We start from the raw sequence: 12,520 nt of genomic DNA, 5'->3' as shown, positions 1-12,520 counted from the left end.
GATCGATGGATCGATAGATAGATCGATAAATAGATAGATATATAGTTAGATAGATAGATAGATAGATAGATAGATAGATAGATAGATAGATAGATAGATAGATAGATAGATAGATAGATAGATTGACAAGTAGACAGATATAATATTAAGAGCACTTTATCGAGCGGTCCTTGATTTTTGTTGAGTAATATACTAGTTCTCACGCTTTGTGCTATACTTAAATATACTTAAAGCTATACACGCTATAATTTGCGTCAATTTTGAATAAAGGGGAAAATGTATGTGTTTGATTACTAATAAAAGTTACCTTTATGTTGTTAATTATAATGCTCAATTCGATCACGTAACAAATATATCAAATATTAAAGAATAAAAAATATTTATTTTCCTGCCAGGAAAGTAATGCCTCCTCGTGAATATCAATCTATCACGTGATATCGACAGCTAAATTTAGCCTATCATACCAAAACTGGTGAAGGGTCAACATCTTCATAATTGTGATAGTTTCACAAAGGAAAGGATTTTTTCAGTCAAGCATAAATTTGTCCGATATACGAGTACAAAAAAAGAGAAAAAAATACAAGCCTGTGAGTAGATATAAATACTGCCTTTAAAAAAATGACGTAGACCAGTGTTTTTCCCCTATGTGCTATATATAGATCCTATAAGTGTTAATGCAGAAGTACGGGTATCGTGAATGACAAATGTATTTTACTCATTATACATGTATGTATTTCAAATTAACAACTGTTAAGCATATTAAAAATCAAGTTGGATATTTAATTAGGCAAACAATAACGACTACCTAGTTCTCCACGGACATGCGCAATGAGGTTTGCTCTTCCTTTATCAATATTCATGAAAAGGTATATTTTCCTGGCAGGAAAATAAACAATTAAAAATGTATATCTTTGTAACGAGATGGAATTCACCATTGTAATTTACAGATTAAGGATAACTTTTATAAGTAGACAAACACATGCGTTTTCACTGTAATTCAAAATTGACGTAAATTATAGCGTGTATAACTTTAAGAAAAAAAGTACAAGTGTTCGTGAATGTTGCAGAATAACTCTGTGGTCGATAAATGTTGTTTTGAAATATAAAAGCCGAGGCGTTAGCAACATTCACGGTAACAAGAACTTTATTTCTATTCTACAAACAGCCCAATATTTCTACAGATCGTTTCTCCAATAGGGAGACGATCTAGGTCATTAATTAATTTGGACGGCTGTTCCGTGTACTCTAATCCCAACGGTTTTGTTAGTAATGTTTACATGTGCATCGATCTAAAGAATCACATGCAGACGACATAATTTTTCTTTAGATTTTTAATGCTCTTCACTTATTTATAAAATATATCTTTAAATCATACTTTTAATATTTTAAGGGCAATTTAATACGATTTTTAATATGTGCTAAGGAGGCCCTAGGAACAGCCGCTTTGATCTCTTAAAAAAACATTTTTGAGACAATAACATAGTTCTGATTGGAACTTACACGTGAAATTGACATGGTTTTAAAACTTTTTACGGTTTGAAGTCGTACTTTGATGATTAGTGCGAGACAAATAGGTATTTCTGATCTGATAATTTATTCTGATGACGTTCGTGGTATATTGGAGAATAATGTCCGCGGCATTTCTTTGATCTCGGCAAATTTTGTAGTATATCCCCGAGTACCCAAACTCCGTCACCATAAGCAGAAAACCTCCTGCGTATCTCTGTAAATTATTTTATGTGGTTTTTATCATTTGCAATCACTAAAAATAATCTGAAACGATATAATTTATAAAATTATTAACAAAAATATATTTATTTTTATACAAATAAGCCCTCTGAATACAACGTTTATCACGCGTGCCTATAATATCTTATGAACCTAACTCCGTCACCCACATACTCTATGATATGGCAGGGAATGAAGACACATTAACAATTTAGTTAAAACTCCATTTGTATCTAGGCCAAGTTATAATAAGTAAAAATGGTGCATACAATTTAAATTGTATTTAATTTCATCGAAATGAAATGATCGCCAGAATAAAAATGGGTCCATGTAACAACAATCACAATGGCCTTTTCAGAATGTATGGATGCCGTTTGATTTCTGTCCTTACATATTTCAAATATTTTATATCATCAATTAATATATTACTTATTATATCATTTATTTATTACATTTTTAGAAATATAGCATATTCTAATTAGCGATATACCGGATATATCTATACCCTGTATAAGGCAAAAGTATCGGCATGAGCGATTTGACGTTATTATCAAGAGTAGTGCATAAAGGCTATTGCGGACTGAAAAAAATGTATTAATTACCTTAATCAAAAATATATTACATGTGAAATGTTTCATCTTGACCTCTCTAAAAATGCTCCACCGTAAGTGATCGAATGGGCCCGCATGTCAGAAATATCGATATTTTAGTGCACCCGTGAAAAAAGCTTTAGCTGATTTCACTCAATTAATGGTGCATAAAATGAACAAGGTTTAATTCTGTTATTTTTTGACACATTCTTAAATTAAACCGTTGCAAACTGTTGAGATCTGATCAAAGATTTTCGACATGTAAAAAATGACGTCATAATCGTACTTGATTTCAAACGGCGAGGAGATTCCTGAAATTGACGGAGTTAAGGTAGTGACGGAGTTAGGGGGCTATGCGATATATATTTAAGGAATGAATTTTATTTCTACCGATGTTATACAATATAACATAACTTGGTGCAGTTTACGCTTTATAAACAGCGAAGCGGTTTATATTTTAAATACAATATTTAATTAATCCAGATATTTCATTTTACTATAGTCTGTCCCAAGTTATTGCTTCTATCAATTTTTGATGATTTTTAATAAAAATACACATACCTGTGAAAGAAATCCAATTGAAATCGATGAAAGGGAATATATCCAAGATATCTTCATTGAACAATTATCCATTTTCACTCATAAAAGTTCACAGGAACGAAAACAATTTTCTTACGGAGTTTTATAATGGGAAATGTTTACATCTTTTCTCCATTCGGAATACACTCGGAATACATCGCACAATTTTTTAACGTTATCATCGGGGCTTATTAATGGCTGATGCAATGCAAAATCTCCGAAGACTTTCAATTTTGGAATGTTTGAAACCTGAAGCGGTAGAGGGGGTGTCTCAAAACAGATAATCTGGACATTTTTCATATTAGTGGATGAACGTAGTTTGAGCACAAAGGTATTTACTATTATTGAAATATCAAGCAAAAAGTGGTGGAAGCAAAAACTCGGGACACAGTATAATATCTCAATTTAAGTCCTTGCAAGTTTCGATTCCATGATTATCAGATTTGTAACTGACTGTCAAACCCTTTGATGCACGGTGTTATATACTAAAATCGTGAACGAAGTTTAATTTGATTCATATTTTGAAAAGAAAGTGAATTACAATGTATAAATCATATCCGTCATGGTGAACAAAATATATATAGTATACATGGGGGAGCATTTTAATTTGTGTATGATGTAAAGGCTGCTTCTAAGACCAATAAGAAACAGGTTTAAATGTAGGAAATAACGAGCCCACAAGCCAATCATAGCTACGCTTTTCAACAGCCTCAAAAGTACATGTACATAGTATATATAGGGGTTCCCTATTCCATGGCACTCAGTTCATAAACATCAGGCAACGTTTTTGTTGAAATTTGAGCAAAATTTCTATAAGTTCAAAGATAGCACCCAAGAGACAACCAAGGCAGTCTTAAAAAATAAACAGATAGGAAACAACTCTATTCAAAACAAAAAATGAAAATAACAATAATCTTCCGGTGATATTATTACATGTTTTCCTGGGCACTGTCATAATTTGATATGCTCCTAGAAGTTGTGTACATTTGTTTTTACAGGGTTTCCTGTAGGCTAATGAATACAAAATTAAAATGAACTGATATTTTATCAAAGATGAAGACATAGCATCCCATAGCGTAACATTATCATAAATATGATAACAATACTACTAACTCACAAAATTTAAAGTAAATCAAAAAGGAACAATTACCTTAGGAAATTGCACTGTTTCTAGGATGTCTCTGTCAGGTAGCTTTAGATAGTAAGGCAGGCCACTGGATGACCTTCCTGAAATCAACGCAAAACCACTGGCCAGGGCGAGAAAACACGAGAAGAGAAGTAGTGTTTTCAGCTCCATTTTCTGAAGAAAACGAAAATAGAACCAATTTAACAAGAGCTTGGACTTTCGGTAGGATGTTAATATCTGGTTTGCTCATCAAAACAAGCTGTCAAACATTGACCTCCTTTCTTCTAATTCGCTAATAGAACCTCATATATATTCATAGAATGTCAAAACCGTAGCTCTGCTGTGTGAAATTGACGTGTTTCAGTGAAATATACATCCCTTGATGAAGTCGGACGAGTGTCATTGTGTTCAATCTATGCATATCTATTAGCCAATGGCTGGACAGTTAACAATGTGTAAACCCCGCCATCATCAAATCGGAGTTAATCACGTTCTCCCCAAAGTCCAAGCTCTTTGTGGAACGGTTCTAATTATCAAACTGTCTTACGACCGTAATGATACATGTAAAAATTGAGACAATGTGTTACGGCTTTTAAGACTGGAAAGGGAGAGGACAAAATTACGCAATGGGCAAAGTTTGTATTCATTCAGTCTCACTATCAAACATCTTTAAAATAGCTTTCGTGACTGATTGGTTATAATCTTGGCACTGAAGGAATGCTAGAAAGAAAATGGCGTCATGATCAGCGATTGAATACCAATCTTATTCTTAGCATCTGTTTAGCACAGATATGATAACGTTTGTAGCTAAATTTATATGTACAGTTTTTAATACAAGAGTTGTTTGTGGTACACTTATGCTTCCTCCCTTGGAAACATCCATGACAAAAATGAACGGAAACTGCAAAAATTGGAATTTTTCTAAGTCCAAGGTGCATAACTGTCAAAAATTGTTGCTCGATTGTAACCAAAATCGAACTTGACCTAGACATTATTATGATAAATCTGTATATCAAATAACATTTCAATATGTGCAACCTCCTCAAAGAAAATGAGCGGAAACTGCAAATAAGTGGAATTTGTCGACGTCCGAGAGGCATAACTCTGTCAAAGATTAATCGATCGTACTAAAATTCAAACTTAGTCTAGTTATTATCATTATACATCTGTATACCAAATTTCATTTCAACACATGCAATCGCTACGAAGAAAATAAACGGAAACTGCAAATAAGTTAAATTTTACTAAGTCCAAGGGGCATAACTCTGTCGAAAATTGCCCGATCGTACCTAAAATCAAAATTGACTTAGATATTATTATAAAAAAATCTGTATACCAAATTTCATCTCAATACGTGCAACTTCTGCGAAGAAAATGAACAGAAACCATTCGGACCGACCGACAGACAGACAGCAGCAAAGCAATATGCCCTCCCTTCTTCGAAGGGGGGCTAAAAATATAAATAATCATCAAAACCATTTTGCCTTGCTATCTGAAAACAAAAGACTCATAGGCCTTCATGGTTACCTGAATACCACAGCCCTTAAATGGACCTATCGGGGTATCCAATGTTTGTATTTCAAGCTTTTTTGGGAATCCTTAATCAGAGACTACGCTTAATATTACTCTCACTTATATCATTTGATGTTTTCAAACATTAATTCATTAGGGGGATGACTCATTACATCGGATCACATGTATTTATACCCTTCTTTCAGGGGCACACAAAAGGCAAATAGGTAATTGCTACAAGCATACATTACACAGAAAATTAAAAGATTTTAAGATGAAAAATGATATACGACAAACGACAGACGACAATAGGTTACTGATCCGACAGACTCAATCTAAATGACCTCAAACAAATACATGTTCACTAAATGGTTATTTTGTTACACCCCCCCCCCCCCGCACTTTTAATAAAAGCTTTAACCCTACCCCAATAGGCAATATTATTCACAAATTAAGAAATGGACATCATATACATTAAATCAATACATTTTGATTATTTCCTACGTCTGTGAAAGAACAGAAAAAATATTGTATAATTATTTAAACTATATTGCTATATTGTTTATTATTTTGTTTATTATACTGACATAATAACAATGCGTTTAGTTATCTTTGAATATAATTATATATAGGAGTAGAGAAAACGATTTTCTACGATTTAACCAATTTCACTTAATGGACATTTTGGCTACCACGATAGGGCTTGAACCACTGACCCACGGTCCATTGATTCCACTGGTTCATTGACATTATAATCATGCATTTCGGTGGGTTTTTTTTTTACTTATCTAGAATATTGGAATAAAGACAATTTTCTAAGATTGAATACATTTTCACTTTATGGTTATATTATTTGGCCCTGTTCTATGGTCATAACCTCTGATTTAGGGGCAATGTATTTCACAATTTAGATAAACTCCATGGACATCATAATATGACAAGAATTTAGTTTTTCTCAAATATTTATGGGAGTAAAAAAGAAGAGTTTTAAGATTAAATACATTTTTATCAATGAACACATCCTAAAGCTTGAACCCATAACTGCCGATTTTCACAATTTTGGTAGAGGGCTTTAATATTAGAATTTTTAGCATATTTGATCCCGCCATTGAGGCCTTGGGGTGGTAAAGTAATATATTTTACAATTTAGATTTAGATGTTATAACTAAAAATGGTAACAATTGGCATTGCAGTTTTTTAAAAAGAAATTAAAATCGTAAAATTTACAACGGACGACGCACAACACACGACGACGGACGACGACCAATTGCAATAGGTCACCTGAGTGACCCAGGTGAACTAGAATGAAATGAAAAAATATTAATAAGAGACTTATTAAAATTTGTTGGCGGTGGAAAAAGTACATATAAACATCATTTGATAGATTAACGTGGAAGTGCGCAATTTTTTTAAATTACATACTTAATGCTTAATGCTTTTTACTGTCATTGATTAATTCAATGCATTTGAAATGCTTCGAACTGTAAATTCGATTTATATCAGGAATATTAGGTATTTGTACATGTATATATCAAATTTGTTTTCTTATTTCTACTGTCTATAAAATAAAATGAGCAATGATAATTTTTACACAAAGTATAGACTTCTCTTGGTTTCAATGTGTGACAATTATAATAATTGTGCAGAGAGAGAGAGAGAGAGAGAGAGAGAGAGAGAGAGAGAGAGAGAGAGAGAGAGAGAGAGAGAGAGAGATCATGAAATGATTACAAAAGCCGTTTTATCATCTTCTTGCATTGAAGAAAAGCAATTTTTGAACATCTAAAGAAAATAAACAAAAGGACCTTAAATAAGATTTAGATTTTTGGTAACCTTATTCTTGAATCAAAGTACTGAAGTCCTGATGGGAGTGGATTTTATTGATTACTATTTATTTTAAAATCAACGATATGTTATTTTGCATGGCAAGTAGTTTCTATCTTTAGTTGAATTACGCACAATTTTATCATATGAATTCTCAGACTTTTCCGACAAGAATTTTGAGAAATCCCATATGAATCATGTTGTGTGATAGGTAAAGATAGAATTAATTCCATCAAACTATGTAAGTTATCGAAATATTTCTGAAAAATTGTATGGGTCCAAGCAATATTGAACTCTTGTCTCGTTTGACCCGACGCTCAGCTGTCGTCGCTAATCTCCGACAAGCAAGAGGTACTCTCTGTTTGTCGTAGATTTTCGGAGACAGCCGAGCGTTGGGTTGAACGAGACTTTATTGAACTCTGGCGTAGGAATACATACAACTACAAGCAATATCTGAATTGTTCGTATTATTTCAAATCTGACTATTTTCAAGGTATTAATAATAAGTTCCTTGAAAGGCAATGCTTCAGCATACATTACATCGAGTTTATCAATTATTTTTAAGAACTAAGTCTTGACAGCGGCGATGATTTGTGCTGAGGTAAAAACACTGTTTCACTTCCGGTTTGCCAGAGTAACTGCAAAGATGAGTTGATTAAAATCAGCTCCTAAAAATCATGTATAGCACGTATTTATAAGTGATAATTTGTCTCTCTCAAAAGTCAAATTTGTCAACAAGTAACCTTTACCAGTCTTGCAAATTGTTCCTCAACTAAAATGAATCTATACACATCAAAACTAATATTGTGCAGTAAGAGTAAGTTGCTATGCAATGATAACCAAAATAGAATAAACGAAGCGCAATTTATGGTATATAAAACAATGTGTTATTAATGAAAGTATAATAAATATTTCATTTTCAAACTGGGAAGAATTGAATGAAAACTTATTTTGCGTGTATTTTTAGTAGGCGATTCTTTTCTTTGAAGATATTAATACAATTCCTTGAAAAGTATGTTTATAATGTTAAAATGTTCTACAAAAAAATAGAAAATGTGCATTAGCAATGCTTCCTTTAAGACAAACACAAAACATCAAACGCTGACAAAAATCGGGAAGGTCTACAATAAGTTTACTAAACTGAAACAAAAATATAAGAGTTTTACGTCATACTATCATTCAATTACAAAAGCACCATTAACATTGTTTGCGTCAGAAGACCATCGCCTGGAAAACGCATTTGAGTATTAACAGATTGCCTTGAACGTTACTTAAATCAAGCACAATTATTTTCTGAATACTTCTATTGATAAGAAGCATCCACATGTTAAAGCAAAACTGTTACTAGCAGCTATGGAACATATTTTTGCAATAATTGATCACATTAACAAAATACATTTACGTAATTGTTTTGGCGCCAAGTATTTTGGCAGTTAATTCGGTTTTGTTTTATACAAAGAAAGTGTTTTTTATGATACCATTTTTCAGAAACAGCTTGGTTTTATATCTAAAGATGAACTTAAGCATTTCAAAGCTAAGAATCGGAACGAGGCATTGTCTTATAAACGTCCGAATCTTTTCGCCTGTTTGCAGCACCTGAATAACAAAGTCGAACAATGAGGTTGGTTTTTATTTTAGCGACATTTGTTGGTTTTATTTGGGCGAAGGCTGATTCTTCGCGTCTTACCGACAACAACAAGGCAACAACATTACAGGAAAACAAAGCACCGGATTGTTACGAAATAAGCTTCCTACGACAGATGATTAACCAAGAGACCGTTATCCGCCTCGCTTTGGTCAAGAATGTCCATGCTCTGGTTAATGACATCAGCATTTTGAAAGAAAGTTTTGCGGCAAGTGAAACAAAAATATCAGAACTACAGCGGAGGGTTGAGGCATTAAATATTCAGGTTAGTTCTCTTCAGCAGGAAAATGGCCAGCTAAAGAAAAGTAGCCTAATCAGTCAGGCCAAGAGCATGGAGCTGGAAACGAAATTTCAGAACGTTAGTGACAACGTCAGTGCTCTGCACAGACAGCTGAACTTCATTCAAAAAGAACCAGACAACAAAAGACAGGAAATATTTAACAAAACAAACGCTGCTCTCGATGATATCAAAATAGAAGTGCGTTACCTCTCGGTCACCTTGTTGGATTTCAAGGAACGCACGGAAATTGAAAATGATTCGAGAGACAAGAAATACTCTGAACTTGAACGCCATTCGAACACATCTATTGAAAGTTTGAAAGTTATAAATTCTTTAACAATGGAGTTTGGTAATCTTAAATCATTTGTACAGAATCTACAGGACTCCCAAACAGAGATAACAGGTATTTACAGAAATAACAGGTATTTACATGCATCTATGTTTTAAAAATTTATTTCATGGATATTTAAGGTGACCACTAAAGTTAATTGAAAATTCTTTCTTTGTTTCAATTATTTTTATTAGCTCACCTGAGCTGAATTTAGCTCAAGTGAGCTATTCTGATCACATTTTGTCCGTCGTCCGTCTGTCCGTCCGTCCGTCTGTCCGTCTGTTCGTCTGTAAACTTTTTAAATTTTGAACTTCTTCCCTAAAACCGCTTATCCAATTTCAACCAAATTTGGCATAAAGCATCCTTATGGGAGAGCAAATATAAATTGCAGAAAAAAAAGTCTGATCTGTATTCATAGCGGAGAAAACCTTGAAACTGTAGAAACAGGGGGTGCATTTTTAAAAATCTTCTACTCAAGAACTACTGAGTCCAATTCAATGTTGTTTAGCATGAATTATCCTTATGGGAAGGAAAATATAAATTGCAAATATTAAGGGCTAATTTTGTTTCAAATCTGAGTTATTACGAACATAATAATAAAGGAAAGGCGTGTTTCAATCAGTTTAATAGCTTCGGGTTCGGCATCCGGTAAAATGGGTAGGCAAGACTTGGCCTGGGCAAAACAAAAGATTGGCAGTTATTAATCTGCCAATCTCATTAAAATTTCAGGATTATGCAAATAAAAAACAATAACTATTATATTTTTTTAAAAATACAATAACTAGTAAGTAGTTAATGAAAAAAATGTACCTATATGCTCTCATATATTTTGATCGCTTTACAAAGTGGGGGGGGGGGGCGAACGAAAATATAAGGAATTGGAAGTTAACAACTTAACAGTGTACCCCTAACAAATGTTTAGTTTTATATTTTGCGTAGGATTTTCTTATTCTGGTAAAAAATAGTATTTCATGAAGGTACAATGTCAAAGATTACGTGTATGCAAAAATAAGTGTAAAATTCGAATACTTTACACTATTTATTTTTTGTTATTCTACCGAGGGACCATATGGCACAATATCTTTTGAACTCCCATTGTTGCTCAGGTGAGGGATGTGGCCCCATTGGACTCTTGAATTATTTATTTTAATGTTGATAATTATATAATAAATAAAAAACCAACGATTTTCAATTCCAATGTCAATGCCTTGATCAAAAATCACAGGTTGTTTTTGTTTCGTTTCTCCTGCGAACCGAAATCAACGGGTCGTCATTGAATCAGCGGGCTTTAAATAAAAAAACAACACAACTGATTTTCCTTCATGCTTTTTACAATGCATGTACATGTAGTGTTGTAGGAACCTCTGGTTTCACAAATTATCATAGGTCATTTATTGTACATCACATAAAAGACAAACTTGTTATAGTAAATAAATCTATACTTGCATGTGTTAATGTTTCAATCCAAAATCATGTATTACACTGTATGATAATGTTTCCAGAAAACCTCAACAGAACAGTTGCAAAGTTTGATACACAGTTCACACTGTCTGAACATACACAGCAGAAGTTCTCATCCGCTTTAGCGTCTTTGGAAACGGCTCAGACAAAGTTGTCAAAATCAATCGACGGTGAGATATACAGTAAAACACGCTTATAACGAAGTGCCAGGGACGGGCGACTTCCTTATCAACGTAATTCGTTCCATCCGTCAAGTTTACAACTTGTTATAAAGTCTCAGGGAATGAAATCCACTTTGCTCTAAGTGTCAATTCATTATGAGCGTGTTCGCTATAACCTTGTTTTACTGTATTTACTCTTTTAAAAATTTATCTCATGGATATTTAAGGTGACCGCCAAAGTTTATTGAAAATTCTTTCTTTGTTTCAATTGTTTTTATTTTATTTATTCTTATGTTGATATTGATATAATAAATAAAACTCCAAAGATTTCCAATTCCAATGTCAATGCCTTGATAAAAAAAATCAAAGATTGGTTTCGTTTCGTTCCTCCTGCGATGCGAAATCAATGCGTCGTCATTGAATCAGCGGGCTTGAAATAAAAAAACAACACAAATGACATACCTCCATGCTTTTTACAATTGCATGTACATGTAGTGTTGTTGAATCCTCTGGTTTCACAAATTATCATTGGTCATTTATTTCACATCATATAAAAGACAAACTTGTTATAGTAAATAAACCTATAGTTGCATGTTTCAATGTTTCAATACAAAATCATGTATCACATTACACTGTATAATTGTGTTTCTAGAAAACCTCAACAGAACAGTTGCCAAGTTTGATACACAGTTCACACTGTCTGAACATACACAGCAGAAGTTCTCATCCGCTTTAGCGTCTTTGGTAACGGCTCAAACAAAGTTGTCCAAATCAATCGATGGTGAGATATACAGCAACACACGCTTATAACGAAGTGCCAGGGACGGGCGACTTCCTTAAAAACGTAATTCGTTCTATCCGTCAAGTTTACAACTTGTTATAAAGTCTCAGGGAATGAAAGCCACTTTGCTCTAAGCGTCAATTCATTATAAGCGTGTTCGCTATAACCTTGTTTTATTGTATTTACTTTTAAATAAATCTTCATTTACATTATTTTTCTGTGTTTTTGTCTGTAATAATACTACGAATTGATTTTGTAATGTATAAACACTATGCCAGATAAGCATGCCAATGCCTAAGTGGCATTTATGCACCCGCTTTAGATGCATTTTCGTAAAAATCCATATATACCAAATAAAAGACCATTGTGTAGAGAGTAATTATAACTTTTGTTTTCATAGAGTGATTAACTATACGTGTAAGATATACCACCTTTATAAAAAAAATTTCCATCGGAAACTAAAAATTCCAGTTGAAGAAATAAATATAAATAATGAAAATCCAAT

General features: G+C 33.1%; 1 protein-coding gene across 4 annotated transcripts in view; it reads left to right on the top strand.

The window, feature by feature from the left end:
- Positions 1 to 8,887: 8,887 nt before the first annotated feature.
- Positions 8,888 to 12,520, top strand: part of LOC117691263 (myosin-11) — a 120,163-nt gene continuing 116,530 nt past the window's right edge. Inside the window, exons 1-3 of one of the 4 annotated variants that reach the window (XM_034476946.2) lie at positions 8,888 to 9,684; positions 11,115 to 11,243; positions 11,887 to 12,015. In XM_034476946.2, coding sequence (XP_034332837.1) covers positions 8,973 to 9,684; positions 11,115 to 11,243; positions 11,887 to 12,015 — 970 coding nt within the window. In that variant the 5' untranslated portion in view covers positions 8,888 to 8,972. The remainder of the gene's footprint in view (positions 9,685 to 11,114; positions 11,244 to 11,886; positions 12,016 to 12,520) is intronic. The other 3 variants (XM_034476943.2, XM_034476944.2, XM_034476945.2) reach the window with 3 other exon arrangements.

Source organism: Magallana gigas, chromosome 9, assembly GCF_963853765.1.
Source record: "Magallana gigas chromosome 9, xbMagGiga1.1, whole genome shotgun sequence".
Classification (NCBI taxonomy): Eukaryota; Metazoa; Mollusca; class Bivalvia; order Ostreida; family Ostreidae; genus Magallana; species Magallana gigas.
The sequence above is the reverse complement of the archived record's forward strand: the minus strand, read 5'-3'. Positions and strand labels throughout refer to the sequence as shown.